General features: G+C 35.2%; 1 protein-coding gene and 3 non-coding genes across 5 annotated transcripts in view; 1 reads left to right on the forward strand and 3 right to left on the reverse strand.

Annotated features, from left to right (window-relative positions):
- The window catches only part of LOC106131691 (protein trachealess), a 154,201-nt gene extending 149,886 nt beyond the window's left edge, over positions 1 to 4,315 (reverse strand). For both annotated transcript variants that reach the window (XM_060949958.1, XM_060949957.1), the window contains exons 1-2: positions 4,287 to 4,315; positions 2,572 to 2,849 (exon numbers count right to left, since the gene is read on the reverse strand). In XM_060949958.1, coding sequence (XP_060805941.1) covers positions 2,572 to 2,723 — 152 coding nt within the window. In that variant the 5' untranslated portion in view covers positions 2,724 to 2,849; positions 4,287 to 4,315. The remainder of the gene's footprint in view (positions 1 to 2,571; positions 2,850 to 4,286) is intronic.
- A 5,867-nt stretch (positions 4,316 to 10,182) lies between these two features.
- Trnaa-ugc (transfer RNA alanine (anticodon UGC)) lies at positions 10,183 to 10,254 on the reverse strand. The gene has a single exon. It is a non-coding gene; the product is annotated as a tRNA-Ala (tRNA).
- An 874-nt stretch (positions 10,255 to 11,128) lies between these two features.
- Positions 11,129 to 11,200, reverse strand: Trnaa-ugc (transfer RNA alanine (anticodon UGC)). Its single transcript has one exon. It is a non-coding gene; the product is annotated as a tRNA-Ala (tRNA).
- Positions 11,201 to 23,640: 12,440 nt separating this feature from the next.
- On the forward strand, positions 23,641 to 23,712 carry Trnaa-ugc (transfer RNA alanine (anticodon UGC)). The gene has a single exon. It is a non-coding gene; the product is annotated as a tRNA-Ala (tRNA).
- The last annotated feature ends 1,359 nt before the right edge of the window (positions 23,713 to 25,071 follow it).

Genomic DNA, 25,071 nt, shown 5'->3' on the forward strand with positions numbered 1-25,071 from the left:
TCCAGAGTGGTGAGGATGCAACCGGGACTAAAGCAAGGAGGAAGGAGTATTTTACGAATTAACACCCGTCTGACCTGCGTGAAACTTTACTCATATCGGATCACGGTTTCACATTCAGTTACCAAAATGTGCAAGTCAATCAATCGTAAGAACATCAATCAACTGGTGTACTAACACTGCAACGAGTAATTGGTTCATAAAATGGCCGCCGTAAGATTTGAAATTTTGAACCTGTGTCGTCTTTAGTTTTTATCCGTATCTTAAAACTGATCGACCACCGACGCTATTATGGAATAGTTTCAACTATTCATTAGTTTAAGGACATTGTAGACCTGACATTTACAATAGGTACATTCCTTTAAAAACCACGTACATTTGATGGCGCTCTTATTCTCAAAGTCTGTCAAGGGCCTGTCCTAGGAGAGACTAATTCTGTCACGGAAATTATTCTGTTAAATAACAAATAAGTATTTTTTTTATTTGGTATTTAAAAACCGTATAAGCTTAAGTTACAGATTCAGTTCCAAACAATCATATTAGTATTCTGACTTATGATTGACTTATACCAATCCGTATTCCCCAAGCATACGTCCTATCTATTGAAATTGATTGACTGACTCGGTTATAGTTATTGGACACGTCGTTAGAAAAACTACATTCATATTAATGATCAATGAGCACAAGAAACAGAATATTTTAGATTTTTAATTAAGCAAGGCATCTGTTTTTGTCATATTTCTAGCTAAGATTACATTCTGTGAAGGATAAATGGCAAGATTTTATCTTCTGTGCATTACTTGCTGTTGACGTCCATATCCATGTTACGCCAAGACTTCGCTTCCTCAGGAATTGCTAAAAAATATTAATATGTTTGATCACATCAGGGATGTAATGGAGTAAATTCAGGTCAAGAGGCCTCACGAAAACCGAAAGCTTGTATGAAGAGAATCATGGTTGAAGCGGGAGAAGTATGCAGAGATCATAGCGAGTGGAAGGATGTAGTCCTATTACCCATCTGGAAAAACGCGTGTTTTCATGTGTTTTATCATAAATACATTTTTTTTTAAATTTAATGTAAAAAAATATTAATATAATAGTTATTGTTCATATAATAGGTATACTGATATAATAAAATTAATGATGACATTTACATATACAGACAAATCATGATTCTAGAGAAGAATAGAATATGTCAGATCTTGAAATTGTTAAGAAAATAAACACAACTTCTACGATGTCCTAGAGTACTGGCAATGTTTTAGCTTGGAGATGGCCGGGGCCGGGTTGCCATACCGGGAATAAAAAGCGCAGCCGCGGAATCCTACTCTAATAACGAACCTTATAGGACTGGCCACTTTTTACGCGATTCGAACGAAAATCGATGAGCAAATACTATTATTTATAGCAGGTGATAATTTGCTATTTTTAACAGTAGGTATACGTTATAACTAGACATTTGCCTGGAACTTCGTTCGCGTAGGAATTTCCTGGTACGTAAGTATCGTACCTTTACTCTTGGAAGGCTCGATCTTGTACTAACTGTCATAGAAAACAGTTCTTTAAAGATTAATATAGGTACAGGAATTAGTTAAAAGTTTAGGGTCAGTATGTCAATCTATACAGATTGACATAAGATTTTGCAGTCTGGTTACGTATATTTTACGTAAATAAAACTAAAGAGACTAAAATATTGAGTATAAATCATTTATATCTATGAATAACTTTTGACCAACGCAACATTGGTGCGTTAAAACCTTAATTGACATTAATGAACCTTTTTTTTGAAATTTTACTACTTACATCATATGATAAGTGTACAACTGAAAAATAAATTTTCAATCTAAAACAATAAAACCTGTCACTATTTGAATCTCAATTTTATCTTAAACCAAATAGCTGAACGTGGTCATTCAGTCTTTTCAAGACTGTTGGCTCTGTCTGCCCCGCAAGGGATAAAGACGTGATTATATGTATATAACAATAAAGCACTAAAAGAAGACGAATCTGGCAAAAATGAGTTTAATTCGCGAAGATTTATAAAGAAACTACTCAAAAGGCTTTAATATTTAACAAGAACCTACCTAGCTTGCTTTCTTCAAGGCGTAAAATATCAAGTTTTTTTTTAAAGAACGTAAGTAGTTAACACATTTTACGCAGGAAAGGTTGCGATGAGAATGCTTATAAAGCGTTAAATGCTCGCTTCTTATAAACATTTACTAAAGGTTAGTACGAAATTCCCCCAAATGCTTATATTATGAAAGTTACAGTCAATATATCAAATTATTGATGGACTGACAGAAAACGTTACAACTATTGGGTAAAGGAAACTGAAATTTGGCATTCAGGCATTCATTCATTTGGCATTCATTCATAGTTGCCAGAAATTCTTATGGGAACGAAAAATATTCGAGATTTTTCTATCTAATACTTTTCTTAGGGACTGAAGTGTAGCGGTAAAGTAGAATTTTTTATAATACCCCCGAGAATAAGAAATAACCTTAAACGGGACCGGAGCTTTGCATTCTTATACAGCGTAAAATAATATGATAAACATTTTTAATGTAAACTTACCGATAATAGGGGAAAGGTTGGGGCACGTGCAAGTCCATGGGCATGGAAGCATGCGCGTGCGCATGACCATATTCATGCTGCATCATGCCGTGCATGCCGTGACCGAGGACGGCCGCCCAATGCGACGGCGCGAACCCACCCGGATGTTCCATTTTCAAATTTAAATCACTCGCACTGTTCCATTTTCTATATTTTAAAACATTTTATCTCATTTTATAGACTTTTTACGAGTTTTTTTTTCTTGCAGTTATTTCACAATATTTTTAATCAATAATTCACTGTAATAATTGTTACAAAATATATAGACAGTGGTGAATGTGACATAATAACAAAAATATAAAAATAGCGTGTAAATTGACGTAGGTTTTATAACTATAATATTCTAGTGCAATAAAGTGTGTCGTAAAATAAAATTTACGAAGCAAGCTACTTCTAAAAGCTAACTAATAATTATAAGTTCCTTCATAAACAATATGTTATTGCTACTAGTTTTGATACCGATTGACCCCCATTGACACTATACTGGAAGTCAACTACGGAATGTATTAACACGTAATTCAAAAGGTTTTATTACCATTACTGAGTTTACTATTATTATTATTTTAATATATAGATAGATTCTATTAATTATAGCAGGCATTATCTTGAAAAAAAATCGTCGAAATCGGTCTATTAGTGTTTGAGTTTGTTTGTCACAACCAAAAATAAATATCTTTTTTATAATATTAGTATGGACGCACATTTGGTCGTCCAAAAGTTGAACTAATAAATTTAAAATCATAAAATATCTTGCAACTCAGGTTAATTTTGCAAGGAAAGTTGAAAATGAATAAGTTGTTACTTATGTATTTATAGAACTTTCTACCTCGTGTAAAATGACTCTCTAGCTCAGTCACTTAAAATAAAATAATGTTTGAGACACACACACTGAAAAATCAAAGATTAAAAGTCATTCCAGAAATTGTTTTTGTACAATCTTTGCTCAGTAATACAATGCGTGAATCGTTTAGGTATAGGTACAGAGAATTTTCAAATTGAATGTGCAAGTAAGCATGTACCTAAGTAGGTAAGAACATTTTCTTTGACTGCCGATAATTCCCAGAAAATCAATGGACAGTTAGAACCTCTTTTCTGGACACTCAATATGTTTTCCCAGCGACTGCGCAACCATTGTTTTCTTATATTTAATCGGCAGTTCGGCACCTATTAGTGAACACGATATTTACCCACTAAAGTATTTATTGCGTTAGTGTTTTGTTAACCTCAACTCAAAACTACAGGTTTTTGGTGTTTGTCCAGTAATAACATATGTTTGGATTGCCGCTCAAGACACCGCCGCGATGGTTTTGTTAGACTTTTTCGGGCTTATGATAAAATAAATAGATTTCGAGCACTTAACACGCTTGTGAAGCAATCGAAAAACTTCTCCTCTATTTGTAGGCCGAATTCGGCTACTTTTGTGTGGTTTGTGGTTTAACTTTGTTAAGTTAAGCTTAGAATATTAAGTGAAATATTTGTTTTAGCCCTAAAACTAACCTAACCTAACTAACCCTGTGTTGCACAATAAATATATTTGATTTGATTTGATTTGAAACTTTTAGTAATTAACATCTATGACGCCATTGTAACTACTCAATATTATAACTCAAATATTTATAAAAAGTAATAACAATTGAATTTTACAATCTATGTCACATAAATCACTGGCCACTAACATCCACAGAAAACACAACTGTCACACCTTCTATAATCTATGCACAGATATCAATCACAAGTGCCCACCGCAGTCATTGGCATGTCAGAAAAAAATTAAAGCGCGCGAACTGCGAAATTTTCTCCGCGCACCGAACGTCCCGCGCGCGTCTCTGCGTCACTATTTACATGCATTTTGGTAAAAGATGGCCGGTGTAAACACGTGTGCCGAGGTTCTCGGTCCAGCGGTCATTGAGGAGCTGCTATCAAACTATACGGCGTGCGGTGGATGTGTGCGGCGAACCGGCCCTGGCGTACGCCGGGCATACGAAACAAGCCAAGCTGTAGCTCCGCGCCTCTCACTCCGCACTGTCGAATATCTGAAGCCCTGAACGTCACGTCCCGGGTAATTGGGTTAGGTTTACGTGACTCAGCCCGCCGTCACGTCCTGTAACGTGTTGCGGGGGTGTGACCTAATTACTTTCGCTAAGATCGAAAAACGTCGCACCTTTTTGTCTGGAGAATCGAATTCGCAAATTTGTACGGTTTTGATTATATACTTACATGTGTCAATTAAATCAAAGCCCATTTAAAACTCTTAATTACAATATTTAGGTGTTTAAATAATAAATAAAGCAATTAAATCTCGTGTTGGTTTATCAGGTGTCGGCAACTTTAAAATGCAAATGTCCAATTAGATATCATACTGAATTGAGAACGACGAAACAATTCGTTGTATCTCACCCTTTTTAAGTTTCGCGAAATTAACAAGGCAAAATAGCATTACGATTGCTCCCACGGTTTATATTTTCACCTACGACCTAACCTCAAAGCCATTTTAACTTTTATAACTGTCAAAGCAATATTAAACTGCGGGTATGGGTAGCCAGTTTAACGTGATCTTCCTCTCTCTTCTCTGGCAATATTACATTGGAAAGGTGAGGGGTAATGAGTCCTCTCCTTGAAATCACTTCAAACTGGTCGTCAAAATAGTAATTGCTTCGTGTAACGACACAGATGTGAATGACGCCTAACGGTGTTTTAGAGTTTGTCATTGAAATCTTTGTCTTAACATTGTTAGAAATGGTCTACACTTATTAGTCATACCCCAGTCTTTATAACCGATACGTAGAGTTTAGAATTGCGTATTTTTTAATCTAGTTTCGCTAAAAATGAATATGCATTCGTGAGTTTTTGCAACAATATCATTTAATGAGTCTAGAGACATAGGCATTCCTGTTGACATATCGTTGTAAATGTAAATGTGTTCTTATCGTTAATGCATCTGAAGGGTTTACAAGCAGATGCGGACAGACGGACAGACAAACGGCATTGTTATGAGCAAAACAAATGCAATCAAACATTTCTCGAATTGAAGACATTTTTGTGTAGACTTTTACGGTGTATATTTCATTAAGAATGCTTTTGTCTTACAAATTGGCTAAAGCGGCACAAGATAGTTCGATATTCTTTTTAATTAAAACTGTTTATAGTAAGGTGTTATGTCGATTGGAAAAAATGAGAGTTCTGTAGATACGTGACGGAAATTAAAATTATTTCACGACCTACAAAGTTTCGCTTTTTCCCCATGTATGTCTCTTGTCCGTTGTATGCCACAAGGTAAAAACTGACCTGCAACAATTTTAATGATATATAAAAAAGTTCGAAAAGTCTAGTCACATTAAGAGAAAGATCTTTTTTGAAAAGAATAACCATTATTAAAAAAAATGATATGATGACAATATAGGATACGAATAATAAGTACCTAACGAAGACCTCTTAAACATCTGTTCATTATATAAGTAAATTTTAGGAGTTATTATAAGATAAGAGTGTCATGCAAAGATTTTTACAAGAAACCTGATATATATCTTAACTTCTTTTGGTTAGAGATGGAGCAAAAGCATACTAAGTTTTTATTGTCCATAAAACTAGACCAGTAATTGCAACCAACACCCTTCATCCACGGTCATGCATACATTGAACAACTTTACTTTTTTTATTTTTTTACGCGAAAACATTCATAAATATGTAGGGGTTATACAACCAGTTTAAATTGACCTTATAAATTGTAGATGCGGTCGAACGCATTGTATGAAATGCAGAGGTCAATGTTGTCTGGTCGGATTATGTGGTTACTACCTTAAAAGGATGTAAGCATGATTTACTGCTTTGAGAAGACAAGTGTCACTCCCCTTTAAGTGATATTTTCATCTAGTAGTCTGAATACATTAAAATTCTGTATAAATATACATTTTATATGTAACTAACAGATTTTTTTAGGTTACTTCTATTAATGTATTTTAAATTACGACATTTTTAGATTTAGACGTTTTACTACTAAGTTTATCAATCGATACTATCTAATTTTTAATATCAAAACGTTTAAGTGATATTGTAATTTTACAATTAAGTAGGTATTCTGATAGACACCCCATTATAGTAATATTTTAATGTGCGTATTGCACCGTAGACTTGGTATTCTTTAGTTGACTTTAACGGTAACAATAACATGAAAGTGGTGCAACTCATCCTGAGCAAATTTAAATGGTCATTTAATTAAAAGAATCTAACTTAGCACTCTAATGATTTTCCTTTATTATTTTTAATATATTATATACTTACCCTATAATTGTACAAATTAAAACCCTTATCTTCATATAAGTATAACAAAATACCAGTCACGTTTCACATCGAAATTAAAATTTAAAAATATTATGCAGTGAACGATTAAAAAATTCATATTCATCTCTCAGTCGTACGAACGTGCAACCGAAACGGGTATACATTGAGAGTCGCGTTCTAAATTTGAAAGTCGGCCGGCGATTGGCTATCGGGCACGCTCGGAGGCGTTGGGCGCGTCGGCTGAGCCAATGGGCGTGGTTGTACAGTTAAGGTGTGAATTGTTACCAACTGATAGTTTGAGATAGTAATAAATTAGTTTACTACACGAATGTCCTTTATGAGCGTAGCCGTAGCCCTGTAGCATCGTAGCGCTACGCCGTAGACCGTCTACGAAGTTAAATTAACTTGTCTTAGGCGCCTAGATAGAGTAAGCGTCATTTGAATTTCAGGTATAATCTGTTGAAAAGTTTAATTTTATTAATATATGTACGTATAAGTTTAGATTAATTGATTAAATTATAAACCTATTTTGTAAAAGATGACAAATTCACAGTTATTTCATACTTAATGGATGTTATTGCAACGAACTTTATTTCATCTGACATTGTTTAATATAAAGAAGCTTACTCTGAAGCAGCAAAACAATAAAATGTAAGAGGACAATCAAAAGCGGCCCTAAAATTTTGCAGCATTGAGAATATGCAAAGATGAAAAATAGAATTCAAGGAAAATTAATACACGATAACAAATACCCAAAATGTAATGGCCACTTACCTATTGGTTGTATTATAACCTCCATACAACAAATAACATTTCTTTTTCACACACTGGTGTAAAAAGAAAACAGTCCTTGACCGACCTCAGAATCCATGCACACTTAACCCGACCCTACGCCAATCGAATAAAGCTCTTATACTATGTGTTTTAAAGCTCACAGTTTCTGTAATTTTAAAGTTGTAGAACTCAACATTAGGTATTCCAGATGCGTACATCGCAATCGATGAAGCTCGCTTAGGAAATGAAAACTTCCGGGAGCTTAGAACTTTGGTGCATTGAATTTTATCTTGATATTGCTGAAGTGATAATACAGGAATATACTAACTACACTTACTAGATTTAGCCTTTGATTTTGAAAAGTTCCTCCGTACATTACGCTTTACTTGCAGAAAATTTCGCGCGCGAAGTCGTTTTTATCGCGCGAAAAGCTTTTGCTGTTTCGCTTTCTATTACATACGAAGACCGGGCCAGCGATAGGTAATTTTTCTGACGATATAATCCACGTCGCTACGCTACAGGGGCTGAAGATAGTTTAAGTGATTTTGTCGTGAAAGACGAACAATTTAACGCACAAACTTCCTTTCGCATTTATAAGTATGGATTGACATCTATCTTCTATCGATTATTCGATCTTTGCTAAAGTACCCTAAGTAAACATTCATGGAAAGAGTGATGAATGTGATGGATGAGGCAAAAACTAGATATGGAGTAATCAGCATCGTTTATGCGTTAGTCCCGGCTGCAGCCTCACTGTTCAATAAAGGATCCTTGAGTTGGCCTGTGATTATAGTCGGATTAGGTAAATCAAGTTTTCACAAACTTCACTTTACAGGAGTAATGAAGATTGAAAACAAAAGTAATGAAATTAATAATAGTGCCGTGTGGTTCCCGGCACCAATACAAAAAAGAAAAGGACCACTCCATCTCTTTCCCATGGATGTCGTAAAAGGCGACTAAGGGATAGACTTATAAAATTGTTTTAGGCGATGGGCTAGCAACCTGTCACTTTTTGGATCTCAATTCCATCAGTGGCCATTCAGTATTTTCGGGACTATTGTCTACCCCGCAAGGGATATAGACGTAACTATATGTATGTATGTATGTAATGAAATGAATAAAAGATTTTAAAGAGAAATTAGAAGATTTGGGTTAGATTACAATAAAAGCACTTTAATATAATAGGACCACTCCACTCCATCTCTGTCCCATGGATGTCGTATGAGGCATTCACCATGATCAAAATATGGGTTAAGTTCCCCTGCAAAGATTGCGGAAATCGACGAGACAAAAAGAATCTCAAGTTTGTAAGCCTATCCCTTAGTCGCCTTTTACGACATCCATGAGAAAGAGATGGAGTGGTCCTATTCTTTTTTGTATTGGTGCCGGGAACCACACGGCACGGCCGCGAGGAAGAAGTATAAATTGTGAAAAACCTACTTTTAGGCGATGGTCAAGCAACCTAACCTAGTATTTGAATCGCAATTCCATTATTTATTATACCATACAGGTGAAGGCGGCCTTGCAGTCTTTCCAAAAGTGTTTGGTTTTGTCTACCCCATAAGGAATAGAGACGTAATTATATTATGTCTGTATATAAGTACGAACTAGAGAGAGCCCGCAACTCCACCCGTTTAAAACGAAATATCCGGTTATCTCTCTCTATTATATCTAATTAACAACGATCTTTTTCGAAAGAATGCATTTTAGGATTTCATCTTAATTCACTCAGGAGTTTTTGACGTGATTGAGTGTACGAGCGATTGATTTTCGCTTTTGTACATACAGATAACTTTACAATTATCAAGTGGGTTCTAACGAGAGGCTCCCAAGTAGTCGGGGCTCCGCACAGCCTCCGCGATCAATAAGAGCACGTGACGGGCGTACCAAGGGCGCGCCGCTGCCCTGACTTGGGATAGTATTTTCTAAGTATATTACAAAGTTTTTTAAAAATATTTTGTTCTAAATTTACTTTCTTAATTCATCATTCACTTGATTAATAATAAATTAATAAATAACTTGGGATTCTTCTTGTAAGCAATGGGCTAGCAATCTGTCACTATTTGAATCTCAATTCCATTATAAAACCATACAGCTATGGTGGCCTTTCGGTCTTTTTTGGGCTCTGCTTACCCCGAAAGGGATATAGACGAGATAATACGTATACGTACTTTTGGTTGGAATATAAAAGATATAAGAATGAAATTACTTAATCCCAATGGATTTCGTGAAAGGTGACTAAGGGATAAGCTCATAAACTTGGGATTTTTCTTTTAGGCGATGGGTTTGCAACCTACTATTTTAATGTCAATTCCATCATTGCGCCAAACAGCTGAACTTGAAATATCAGTCTTTTCAAAACTTGGCTCTACCCCGCTAGAGATATAGATGTGATTTTATATATTCACGTAATAAATCTTTTATACAAAAAAAGCAACTATTAAACATAATTAAACGAGGTACTTATAAATTTTCTTAAGAATGCGAAAATATAGAAAAATAAACCACTATGCGATTATTTGGAGATGCCGGGGATCGAACCCGGGGCCTTTCACATGCAAAGCGAACGCTCTACCACTGAGCTACATCCCCTGATGGCAAACTACTAAATAAAAGCACCTGTTACTTCGCTCACCTCACAAAAATACGAAAGACAATAGTTTTAATTATTCGTTATTGATACATGTGTAGATAAGTAAATATTATAAATACGATCTCAACAAAATGGTTCTATCACTACTTACATAGTTAGTTAGTCACAATACACATTTGGGCAACTGGATGTGAACCCATGATCCAGTAGCGGGAGCAATGATTCGGCTCGACCGCCACTAAAGGGGAGCTCTTCCGCCAAGCTATGATGATGAGATGAAATACCTGGGTAACCGCGGCTCCGACGATGTTGTGTCGGAGATTGTATTTATGCTGCAATCCGTGAAATCTTTGTTAACGCGATTTAGATTCTTCACTGCTATTGGCTGAGCGCGTTTCTTCGCTATCTTTGACAGTTGTTGTGTGACATTAGAGATGTCGCCACAATCCGAGATGGGCGCTCTATAAATTTTGTGGAGGTCAGAAGGGAGTCGCCTCGTGTAAACATCTGACTTATTCAAGGATCACACAATCAAATAGTATTTTTTTTTCTTCAAAACTAGCATGATATAATAGGAGACGAATATGTGGTAAATTATATAAAACTACCTGAAAGTAAACTTGAAAAGTAAAGAAGAAAAATTAATTAAAAAGTGACCATTAAAGTTATAGACTTCAGTGTAATATATTTTTACTTTAAGGTGGCCTCTAGGTAATGCACTACCGGGACCCCCGGTATCAGTCCCGTTCCCGTGGGAATTTTGGGAAATCCTAGTCTAAATTTTCAAGGTTTCCTGTCTTCAACTTAGTTTTTTCATTTATATATTAGAGGATAAAAACCAAAAAAAAAACGCTTCTTATGTAGCGCTTATTTTGGAGATGCCGGGGATCGAACCCGGGGCCTTTCACATGCAAAGCGAACGCTCTACCACTGAGCTACATCCCCTGATGGCAGACAACTAAATAATAGCACCTTTTGAAAGAACACTGCAAGACAATGGTTGTAATTATGATTGTAATAACGAAACGCCCAAACTTCGATAAATAAATTTAACAAAACGGTGTATTGTTTAATTTCTTACAGAGAAATTGTGTTGTGTTAATGGTAATTGTACTATAAGTAAGATATGTCAAGGAAACAATCTCTTATTGTTTATTGGGTTGCGTACTCCCGTTTCTAGGTAAAACAGATAATTACACATCTGACTTCCATCTGCCCTCCTTCACCATATTAACAGGGAAGGTCAATATAAAATATCGTTTTTGAAATACATGAAAGCACATTTTCCTTTTATCGCCTCTCAACGAATTTTGTTTCGAGTAAATTATTACAAAACCTAAACCGTGATGGTTTTGGCATAAGAGGTCGATTTTTCGCATACGGGTAATTGTTAGTTATGCTTTAAATACTTTTGCATAAACCATTATGCGAAAGAAAGTTATGCCTAAAAAATAATACTATATAACATTATTGCTTACTTTTCATGCTAAAAGATAGAGATCCGTCCTAACCACACGACAAAAGACATCGAATTTAACCGCATCAAATATAACATCACGCCAATTATTCTTCGAGGGATAGAATTACAAATCTAATAGAGCATCCACCACAAAACAATAATAAAACAACCGATCACCCTGATGGGTTTATTGATTCCATAAATCTAACACGATTGAAATTCGTCGAAAAAAGGTCAGGATGAACTCTCGGACAGACGGACGGACCGGCAGACGCAAGAAATCATTATTGCGGAGGAATCCATACAAATAATTGGACCGTAAACATGTCTGCGCGGCGTCTCTGCCATGTATATTACAATAGGGTTGCCAGTCAAGTTATCGTCTTAGCGTATCGACTTTGGTAGATGAAACTTCTTCAAATCCTTTACAGTAATGTTTCGGGGCCCAAGGTCCTTCTTCACTAGGTACTTACCGACGCAGCATTATTCGCATTATTGAAGGCTTATAGATTAGTAAATGCTCCAACTTCTTAGGAGTAACCTTCCCCGTGGTTTCATAAGTTAAAGTTAAGATCAACATAAGTCCGTACTCTTCAAAGACTACATGGGACGCTGCTCCGATGGTAAGTTGGGTTATGCTGTTAGGATAGACAAAATTATTTTAAAGACATTAATTACACTTCTGAAATGGATTAATGATAATCGGTCGAACGGTTAGTAAGGCATAAAAAGCCATTGACTTTTTAAGTACTTACATGACTAAAAATGACAATGATATATTGACTTTATATATATTTGTTTGATTGTGAGCGAAACAAAATGAGGAAACCACACCGTTCACATTCAGACAACTGAAATTTAACTATTAATGGGTAAGGTTAGTCTGCAAAGGTTCAGAGGTGGCTTGATGTAAGAACCTGATTTACCCAAATCGTAGTCATAGGCGCATCAAGGCTTACGCAAGAAGGATGATAATGATAAGTAGCAATGATGCAAGCTCCAACGACAAATCATTATGAGAAAAAGTAAATAAAATTAAGAGACAACCCTATTTCCGATGGTCCGTATCCGTCGCGTCGTATCGATAGTGCAGCGATTTTTTCGCCAAGACCATGATCGACGCGAGACCGCGCGATCCTGACGCACACCAACGCACAGGTGTGACACACACTGACGCATTGGTGTAACGCACACGGAGGCGTTTGTGTGACACTCTCACACCTGTGCACACATGTGCTTTGTTTTGTATGAATGGAAGTAGGTATTGATAGTTTGTGTAGATTTGGAGACCTAACTATAAGATATTAAAAATGACAAAGCTATATTGTAGTAGGTATAGTTAATGGGTGTCCAGACATATTGACAGCAGGCGGGTTGAAAAAACAGGAAATTGGAATAATAATAAGTTTGTTTGTAAATTCTTTATGCACAAAAAAAAACATAATATAATAAAGTATAACTAGAATTAAAAAGTAAGTACAATCGCAGTCTTATACCAATTGGGATTTGTTCGAGTCAATCGAATTACTATAGGAAAATCTAAAAACAAAAGAGCAGCGCAGTTAAAAATGATTGATCATTGAGGATGCGTTATAATACATAATTATTTCAAGCTTTTCAGAGCCAGGGCATCTCTGTAAAGAAAACCGCTGTTTTAGCTTGTGTACCTACTACACTACTAATAATTATAAGTAATCCGAATAAAGGACAATGTACAGTTTCAGTGGCAATCGTTTTAATTAATTTAATTGGTGCATCAATAAGAGATATCTGATGGTAATTAGACTGGCCATTAATTACATTATAATTACGGCACAAAGACGCCACCTGTCGGCGGCATGCAGTAACGATTGTATTGATCGATTCCGATTGAAATCCGATTGCTTTTGTATCGATTGTGCAAGTTTAAATAATAAGCTTCACCATTGGCCTCACTGGTATAGCGATTTAATTGCCTTGAAATTCATGAAAATTTCGAAATTCATGAAATCCTCTGACACCTTTAAGCATTTAACTTATTATTCGATCGAAACAATGTGTCACTAAGTAACACGTTATAATTTATGGTAATGTCAGAAGGCAAAATGTGGTTACAGTGAAGGAAATGTTGAGGATTTGGTTTCTAATAAGTAATTCAAGATGTATCAAATTTCTTACGATTCCTTCTTGCCCAGAATAAAATAAATAAAATAATTTATAAAAGCATTCATGTATCCGATTTAGCAACTTTCTATAACCACTTTTAGGTATATTCCTCATAAAGTATTAAACATTATAAGTACTAAATCAAACGTATTCACTTTTTCACACTCTATTCTTATTCATTAATGCTTTGAATAAAGCGTAAAAAGTCAAAGCTAGTGGGGGGTTGACATAAAGCGATCCCCGCAAAAAGTTACGATTTACAATTTAACATAAGCCGGTAAAAACACTTGGGCCCTGGATTGAAAGATTATGCGGTATACACGTAGTTTAGCCGCACATTCGACTTGCAATGACATTTATAGACTACAAAAATATCTAGGCAAAGGCATGACCAGTAAGATACAACAACTTTTAAAAAACATTTCTTTTACATACCTACCTACATATTTGAAAAGAAAAAAATAATAATCAAAATCAAGACCTAATGTGAAACAGAAAAACAAAAGAAGACGTCGGATAATAAGCTAATATTAAACTACTACTTACATGCTTGTAAGTAGTATTATCCAACATTTAACAAAGATAAAAGCCAAAAGGCGGCACATATAATGTTTGAAGTTAAACGACACTTTTGTTTAAACCTAGGAATATTTACCATAGACTATAATTAAATTAAAAATAAAAAGCGACTGACATTTCGCCCGCATCCTACGAATGAACAATAAAATCGAATGTATCGGGAACGGCACGACAAAGCGACTCGATGAAGTGCAAAAAACACCATAATTATTTCAGTCAAACAGTAATTTCGTGTCATTGTTCTTGAGAAATACCAATTATATACAATTACTCGTATATGACATTGTGCGTTTCATTTTATCGATACTAAATCGATGGATCATTGGCATCGCTCGCGCGCCGTGGCTCGGTCCCTTTGTGGAAGCAAAAAGTCGGACAATGAGTAGATTTGTCGTCAATGTATGCAAGAATTTTGGCAGGTTATGGCTTTCAGGTGTGAATGATGCCGTGGGACGCGATTTTCTTAGCACTGTTTACAAAAATATGGAAATAACTATTATCAGCAGTATCTCACATTTATACCGGTTGCTCGCTCATTGGGCTTCATGGCCTGGGATGCACTTATGACCACGATCTAAGGGACTGTCTCCTCGACTCTTCGACTCGAGGGGCAGGTTCCCCTGCTAACGCAGTTATCAACCTAGCTTGGATCATGGACTATTATGATATGATAATCTAATTTAAATGTACTTATCTATCTGTACTTCTATTTTAGAATTCCCACGGCAATGGGATTTTAACCCATTATAGGTAGTACCACTCGCTTAGGTTCTATACTTCAAATTGCAATTTAAATTATTGTAAGAAAATTCAAATTATTTCGTTTATCAGGATTTCTTTTTATAATTATTCGAAGGAGCATTAAATGCCTTTCAAAAGTTGTCGATAATAAAATCAACCTTGATCAAGTTTTTGGAAATTCCTTTTAATTGGCAATAACATTAACACACTGTAATTTTCAGGTTTTGACTGAACCTTTATGTACAATATAAAGGGTACAGAAGAGTATAATTCTGCCGCTTCTTCACACGTGCGCTATGAAAGCGGTAGTAGATTTAATCATATGTGAATTGTGTTGACGTCATGTGAAACCATGTAACCTATTTAGATAACAAATATATATTTCAAAAGTACTTAATTATTTGGAAGCTTTAATTAACAAGTCATACTTTTAGGCGGGGCTAAAAAGTATCTAATGTTTGTTACTTCTGAAGGTTTAGTTTGGTCTGTATTTGCGATAAATATCTTCAAAATAGTCTAATAGTTTTTGAGTTTATACATTACAAACATTTATATACTTTTTACAAATAAAATGAGTATTGAAAGAGGACTAAATAAATAAAGCTCGTTAATCACTCATCTATGTTTTAAAAACACTGCTAACTCTGTGCTTTATCGTATTTTTCACCGTTCATCTTGTACACAGATTACCGTGAAAATGGGCAAAAACGATGGGTATTCAATGAAAATATTTATCACCTTACATCGTTAATGGCAAGCGGAGACTTATTTATGTTTTCCTGTACCTGTTAAACTCTGTTACGATAAATCAGAAGATTCCGAAAAGATAAAAACTGACAAGCCAAAGAATGATTTCAGGTATCTTAAAAAATATATTTATTTTCCATTCTCAAAATGTAAACCCCACATTCTGTGCAGACTTTTACGCTTGCTAGAAAGAAACTTGAATCTTGAGACAAATGTAACTACTTTTAACCCATGACTGCGACAGTTGTTTGCGTTATGCCGTAAAATCATTATACATATGTATATATTATCACATCTACATCGCTTGCGGGGTTACAGAGTCAACAGCCTTGAAAAGTCTGAAAGGCCACGTTCAGCTGTATGGCTTAATGATGTGACTAAAATTGGAATAGTGACAGGTTGCTGGCCTATCACCTACAAGAGTAATCCCAAGTTTAAATTAAAGTAATTCCTAGAAATCAATACATATTTACACATTTAATTGAGACTGAATATACATAAGACTTAACTACCTACTTGTAAATTTTTCCTACTTAAAGCGTAAGGTCTCGTTATCATACAAATCTCATAATAAAAAGAAAAAAAGACAGATCTTTTTAAATCAACCGGAAAATTACCTATAATAAATCTTTGAAGTGGTTTGAAAAGAGGGTACATATTTCTAAGATTGTGTTTTATCCAAAGTTAAAAATTAAAATCTTAATAAGTAGGTATACAGTCATACCCACGTCTTTACTTTTTAAGAGGTAGACAGGGCTAAATGTCGTGAATAGGCTCAACAGGTTGTAAGCCCATCGCCTAAAACAAAAAGAAATCCCAAGTTTATAGTCATGATCGACTTTTACGATGTGCCAGAGCTGGCACACGCTATTCTTCACTATTTTTTCTTCGCTTTCAGCTCGGCATGGGAGATATAAACTAATGTTAGAAAGTATTATCAATACATAATCTTCTTTTAGGCGAAAGACTAGCAACCTGTCACTTTTTGAATTTCAATTCTATCATTAAGCCAAACAGCTGAACGTGGCCTATCAGTATTTTTGAGACTGTTGGCTCTGTTTACACCGCAAGGGATATAGACGTAATTATATGTATGTATCAGTACATACATAATATCAATGGGTCTACACCGCGAGATATCATTAAATTGTCAGCGACAAGCAAAGCGTAGGCGCGAGATTTATAAGGCGTCAATAGACGACAGAATAGTATAAAATAGTCTTAAATCCATCGCACTGCCACGAACCTGTCGCAGGGTCCGTAGGGCTGTCCAAAACCAGTCGGAAAGTATTTAAACTTTAATGTTACTTTTCATTAATTAATATGTATGTAGTACCTACCTACAGTCTATAAAGTTTTAATATTTACGTTCCAAAAAGTTCTCATATGTTTAAATCGGTGGCACAAACTTTATCAATTTGTTATAAACCTTATTGATTGCGATGGTTTTATGACTATTAAATCGCGCTTTGTAAGCTCGGAATTTCATCTATACAACTATGTCATTAGTTTCATTACCAAATCTACATACTTAAACAATTATTTATTATGAATTTACAACCTAAACTTGAAGTTTAACTTAAGTGCTACCTTTCAAAAGCAATGTAAGTACGTGTATAATTCTTACAATATTCAAGCATAATTTAAATTTTCAATGAAAGCAGAGCGGTTTTTTTTTTCTAAAATTCATAAATAAATAATTAAGTAAGTATTAAAAATTAGCCAAAAATAATCGTACAAGAAGAAGAAATGTAGCAACCCTGATCACATTACGCTCGCGTTTTTACATCGAACCGCGAATTCATCGCATACATTGTCTTAGTATGGACAAAATAAGTGAGTCGGAACTATACGTAAGAAGCCGTTTCTCCACTCGTCCCTTAGACCTTTGATGTGCCCCTCTATCAACCTAAAATCAGCTTTAAATTAGCTATGTTTAAGTCTTAAACTGCATGTGAAAAAATAATGAAACGTCAGGTTTAAATTTAAGGTAAATATGAGCCTTAAAACATGTAAATAGAGTTGATTGTGAAGTTTCAAGCGTCGTATTTAAACGAAATTCAATATGTTCGATACAAAAACTGTGTGATGATGGAGAAGTAAGCAGAAACTTATTAAGCGGCTTTGACGAAGATGCCAATTGTCGATCGTCTTATTGTGCCATTTTATTTATAGGATTTTTGTCTGGATCCCGGATTTTCGGTTCCCGATGCGAGTTTTTACGGGACAGGTGATCCGCGGAATGTATCGAAATCAAAGTCGAACGAAAATAAGTGCCTTTTATTGACTCTTTTTGTCGTACTTTTAATATTCCGATTCGCATTGAAATTTATGCCGATATTTTTTAAAGATCAAGAGTACCTATACCGATGAAATTACATAAAGAAGCTAGAAAAGTTTGAAGGAATCGTGTCAATTGGAAAGACGAAAGCATTTAGTCTCCGATAACCACACCGGGAAAGAGGCGTTTTAGTGTGCATTTGGATATTTTTAAAAAAAACATCGTTTGAGTATCATAATAGTATTTCCAAAATTGAAACCAAAAGCCCAGCCTGTTGCCTAAAAAGAAACCCAAGGTACATGCATTCATCTATACGAGGCAAGACATATTACAACAGACAAGACAGAGTTAGCCTCAAAGTAAGTTTGAGACTTGTATTACTGCTATATTTACTACTATATTTCAATAATAAATAAGTATTTATTCTTAATGACGTGACCGCTAGATGTCATAATGCACGTCGCAGACAGCGCGCAGTATTCCGGATTAGTTTTGATTTACGACGGGCCCCGGGCGCGGAATGCGCCGCAAATGTCTTTATGCCATTACTTCCCTACTACGAGATAGCTATTTGGTGGGGCCACGAAATTTGAGTGGCTTCACTTGCGTACAGATAAAACCCGGACAACAGATTAGACATTTTTAATAGATAGGATTTTGTTATGTTCATTTTGAAAAAAAATTGTATTTTTTTTTCGAAACATAAACTGGGATTTTCCGCGCAATCAAAATACTTATAAAGAATACTGCAAGATTTGTTTTCATTAAATAAAATCTTCATAAACCATTGAAAAAATGGAAGTTGCTTCAACACCAATTTAATTTTTTTGTGATTTATGAATTAAATGTACTCCCAAAGATAAATCTGTCTGTACGAAATTATATCCAAATTGGTCCAAAAATACATAAATTCAAAAATGCACATTTTATCTTTGCAGTACCTACCTATAAAGTATGCATTTATTGATGTAAGATTTAGATTAAGACATGTGTATTATTTTCAGTCAGAGTCAGAGCGTCGGTGGTCGAATCGTTAAGGTGCCCGCTTAAAAGCGTGAAGCGCATAAAAAGCACAACTTCAAATCCCACCTCGGCCATGTAAGAATAACTGTGTAACCATGATCGATCCAATACGGGTTGAGTTCTCCTAAAAGATTGCTGAGGGCAGATGGGAGTCGCTACGTGTATAAACCTGACTCAAAAAAATCAGGTCATAGGCCTGCCTTGGCCTCTTCTCCAGAGTGGTGAGGATGCAACCGGGACAAAAGCCAGGAAGAAGAAGAATATTAGTTATTTTCTCTGTTTTCCTAGCCAACCACGATGTCCAAGCACACGTCACGATCCCAATAGTAAAGTACTTAGCGTCGTCTTTTTAATATCTATCCCCAAAAAACTGCCCACTGTCCCCTAAGACAAAAAACAATTTGTTTCACGCACAGTTGTTTCTTTTTTTTTTTGGAATTAATTTTGTCCACTTTTTTCATTACTCTTTATTTAGGTCTTTCACAAAAATGAAGAAATTGATCGACTGACATATCAACGCACAGCCCATAATCCTGAGACTAGGAATTTGAAATACGCACAAAAAAATGATTTCTCGAAATTCAAGTGGGAAAGGAAAATTTACGAGGTATTTTATTAATATTTCATTTGCATGAAATGGGACCACTCTATGGTTTCAATTACTCACTGTTTTTCAGATAGGTACGGCAGGCTCAAAACTGGTTGCAAATTATCGTCACGAGTGCAACTGTTTGATGCACCATGCATTCTAGTTTCTTATTCTTATTGATTTTAGGTATATATTGTATACCTAACAACGCCTATTCATCTTCGTTTCACAATTCACATCCTTAAATTTATCAAGTAAATTGAAAATCGTACAATTTACCGAAACATCGCGTTGAACTGATTTTCCTAAAGTCTTACATGCTGGGTGATCAAGCAGGTATGCCGGTCACGCACTCAGGTGAATATGGGGAGGTTGTTTTTTATTTCATTACCACCCCCACCCCACCCTAAGTAGGTGATAGTGCCGTAATACGATAAGAAATGGAAGGCGTATCTACAATTCGGTGAGCGAAAAAGTACACTAATAAGTATGAATGGGGAAGTAAAGAATATATCGTAAGTTAAACAGCCATACAGATAAGTAATGACAAGACAATAAAACCTAAATAAAAATATAGTACCTAAATAAAATCCAATCAATCCACTTTTTTAAGCTTCGCATACTCTCTTCATTGAATGATGAAGAATGAATATAGAAGGCAACGCAAACGACCGGCGTAGGAAGCTAAAATTTGAAATGTGTAAATAGTTTTCACGGGAACAAGATAGCGAATAAACGGTAAAAGCTATAATACCTACTTTAATTTTATCAATTTTGAATTTGAAATAATAAAGTATTTAAATAAAGAAATTATGTTTCTAAAAACACTTAAAAATAATATTTAAATTGTAATAAAACAGCTATAATAATGTATTCACCTTGGGCGTTAGAACGTTTTATTAGAAACTCCTAACATCTAAAATGAAATCATAAAAATACTTTGTTACTTCTCCGACTAAACATTTTCAATATCAAAACTGAATTGAAGAACAAATACTGAACAATATTTTAACGGCACCTGAACTGAAAGATATATCTCCGAAATACCAAAACCTGCCGGTCACGTTTGGTGTTGCCCCGGAATGCCCCGTTTTGCCCCGTTTCCCCGGGATCGATGCCCGCGCGTGACTTCGAGTTTATGGCCGCCTAAAATATATCCTGGTCTTCGGTAGTTTTACGGTTGAAGTAATGGTTAATTGACAAGTTTTAATGTGCGGGACGTGTACGTATAGTAAAGTCTGGTTAGAAAGAGCATCTTAGAATTTTAATTGGTTTAGATTCGTCGATAAAAACTTCTTAAGGCATGACAAATTTGTTGACAAGCTCAGCATGCGTTTATAAGCTATCAGTGTCTTTCGATCTTGTGTAAAATGTAAGAAAAAATAGCCTTAGTATTATTGACCTAAGTTATGTTAGTAAATGTATTTATATCGAAACCTTAACCACTGACCTAAACCACTGGCAAAACGACTGACAATCACTGATCCGATTTTTTGTGTAAATATATCAAGTTTAATATTTCAAGATCAAGCAAAGGCAACTCTTCTGGAAATTCCCACGATAACGGAATTTCAATTTAACGCGGTCATAGTGTGGCCAAAAACTGTAAACAAATAGATAAGGCTACTCACATACCACCCAAACACCCGTTACCTATCCAAAGTTCTCGTCAGCACTTCAAAATTCGTGCTAATTATCCGCCCAAAGCCGCACGGGCGGCATTCACGGCACGTGCCCGCTACGTGGGCGCCGCAGATATTGCCAAAATATAGCTATAGCTACGGCACTGTAGTGCTGGCTTTAATTTGAATATGCCCGGATTTTATGGTAATGCGGTTACGTGAATTTAAAGGTATTTTTGAATTTTCTAATTCGTCTTACTGGCCAGGATTTTATGAAAAAAGAGGTGTAAAATTTTTAAATTTTATTATTAATTGAATGAAAAATGAAAATGATAACATAATTAATAATGGAATTTCCTTATTTGTCTTAGTGACCAGGATTGTCTGAAATAGCTATTTAAAATGAAATTTAGGAAGTTAGTAGGTATATTCATAATATTATAATGTAGGAAACCTGTAATTGGAATCAAAATATGTAAGTGGTGAATTGATTTCTTTATCAGATTTTTTCTATATTTTTATTAATTCATAAAACTTTACCAAAAACAGTTTTAAGCTTGAGAATATCCGCGAACCCACCCGATGCAAGTCACGTCGCTCAATGCGCTCATCTCCTGAATTACTTGTAGGTACTCTGCAGTTCTCTCTGAACTTGTCATATTAAACTAGGAACTGTTTGGATAAAATAAAGAAAACTTTAAATCTTAAGCCTTCTTTGACCTGTTTGATCTTCAATATTCTCCAAAATGCTCGTTATAATTTTGTTAGAATCCAGTTGTACCGCCCAACTTTTACAACGATGTCTTTCCACCTCATATTCCTAGTTACGAAAATAAAGTTTTTAAACTGGAAAGGTTTGGTTGTTGGTTCCTGTTTTCTTACTGTTTCAGAAATGTTTACAAAACAAAAACCATCAGAATCATTCCAGATCTCATTACCCGTAACATCGACTTCTGAAGATCCGCACATTCGCTGTGTGCGCGCGCATTCCCATGCGAGTCACGTCCGCGAACGTGCGCCCTCGTGTCGCTGAATTACTTGATACGTAGAGAGGTTCTGAAGACGTCATGCTAGCCTGATAGGTATAGAAGTTGGAAAACTTAACTACTTATAATCGATGCAAACTTGAAAGTAAAATGAGTTTCTAAAAATGTACGACACTCGCCTACGTACCTTTTGTGGGTACTAACACACACGATAAATGTAATTTAAGTTATCATGAAAAATTTAGCTAACTGGACTGACATTACTATTCCTACCTCTATACCTAGCCAGAACTCTGAGAATACAATTAGACATAGGGTTAAGCCCCCATTTGGTCGTGAGAATATTTTTATGGAGCATCAGGAATGTCATCGCTCCTGCATCCCCCGACTGAGCATGATTTAATGCACTGTTTATTATGAATTAATTGCAAGCGAATGAACTATAAATCTTTCAGACTTCATTCTGAATTTAAAAGCGCCCATAAATTTTGTTTTTAATATGCTGATTTCTGATTTCTTATTAATAAAATACATAAAAAAAACAGTCACAAAAATTGTGTGTGTATCTATAAGTACTAACTATGAGTACTTACTTACTACTTACTAAAAAAAATTAGAGAAATCCTCAGTAATTGCAATAATATAAGATTACCATGCAATTTCCATGGAAGTTACTAAGCAATTTATTGCTTCCAACCAGGGTACGAAAAGCATTTTGTTAAAAATAATGAGCGCTTAACTCCGGCACCACTGTTGGCACAAAGACAGACAGAACTTTCAGAGTTATCACTCCTGAAGCCATTTCATTATGTAACAAATAAGTACAGTATGGTTCCCAGCACTTTAAAATGTCCTACTCTTCATTTCATTCAAGTCTTTTCCATGGATGTCGTAAAAGACAAATAAGGAAAGTCAAAAACATTTAGTCCTATATACCTACAGCTGAAAGTGGCTTTGTACTGACTCTGTCTACCCCAGCAAGGGATATAGACGTGATTGTACCTAGTATGTATGCAAATAACTTATTGTATTGTTTAAATTACTTGTTGTAGTCTATTGTTTTGTTTATTTTACTTTAGCCATCTGTGTCTATAGCCATTAGTATGGTCTTCAGTGTGTTTAAGCTTTAAATCAACAAATACATACCTATAATTACAACTATTGTCTTGCAGTGTTTTTGTAAGAGGTGCTATTATTTTATAGTTTGCCATCAGGGGATGTAGCTCAGTGGTAGAGCGTTCGCTTTGCATGTGAAAGGCCCCGGGTTCGATCCCCGGCATCTCCAATTTTTTTAATAGTTTTCTTTAAACGATTAAAGATTTTAAGCCTTGAGTGATGCCCTGATAAGAACAAGTACCAAATTCCTCATTACATTTCCCATAACTTTTAAGAAATTCTTATGACCTCAAGAGATGAGATTTTAATTAGGAACCACCTTTTTCGCGAATACCTACCGGTATATTCGCCGGTACCGGTATATACCGGTATTTCGCAAATTTTTCTCGATTCCTCCCGAATCCAATAAAGAAATGCAAATGAGATTTGAGAGTTATTGCCTCTAGTCGGGGATGAATAGCGTCGGCTTAGTCGATAAAATTATCTTTGCATTTATGCCACTGTCTAAATGCTTAGGCGGCCAGTGTTAGATGTTGACACGGTCTCAGTGAGTTGGAATCTTAATTATTTTTTTATCTGTAACATCTTCTTACTTTTTTTTCTACTTCTCATCTTTGGACGCAACCAGTATGTACCTAACCGCTTTGGAAGTCCACTTTCCTTTTTTTTCTGCACTATTGTGTTTTCGCAAAATATCTATTGATTTGTACTTCAGTATTTCTCAGAAAAAATGTATTTTTACCTGAATAAAGGGCATAAGGTTACCCGTTAGAATAATATTTAATTCGGAGGACCATTTTTATTGTACAAAATTTTTAGTACCTTAAGTATTTGAGTATAATAAAATTAATACCACCTGGTTAAAGTAACTGTTTACTTATTGCACCTAAAAACATCAGGCACCTATGTAACTTGTTTTTAAATGATGTGGAGATCATGTCACAAGTCGATAAGTACCTAATGCAATAAAACGCACCTAAAACAAACATGAAACACGTAATTATATTTTAGCGTTTCCACCTCAGGTCGCCTGTAAAAAAGTTTTTATAGCTAATTCCCAGCCGGCCGTTACGCATCCACTCTTATTTCGAACTTTTACAGCCACCGATGTCAATTTGCTTGTAAATGAACTTCTACGTTTGTTTTACCATTTAATATGGCCGTTGGCTTGGAGAGTTGGCTTGGATACATTTTATGATTAACAAAATAATTGATTCACTGATCTTTATATAATTATAAATAATCTTTCTATATTTAAGTATTTATGTTTTACTGTTTTACATTTGTTTGTTTATAAGTGTAACTTGAAAAATATGAATTAATAAGAAATCCTTTTTTTAAAGCTGAACTAGGAGACATCCATTTTGATTCAATCAGATGATTGGCGATACATCAGGTTTGCCTCGCCATATATCCAGGTAACACACCTCTTGCCCATTAAGCTGAATCTTTGATGTTAAATGCCCGCCTGCCAATCTTGGAGACGCATAGGTGGAGTTCAAGATATGTGGAGTGTTTGTGCGAATAT

Source organism: Amyelois transitella, chromosome 20, assembly GCF_032362555.1.
Source record: "Amyelois transitella isolate CPQ chromosome 20, ilAmyTran1.1, whole genome shotgun sequence".
Classification (NCBI taxonomy): domain Eukaryota; kingdom Metazoa; phylum Arthropoda; class Insecta; order Lepidoptera; family Pyralidae; genus Amyelois; species Amyelois transitella.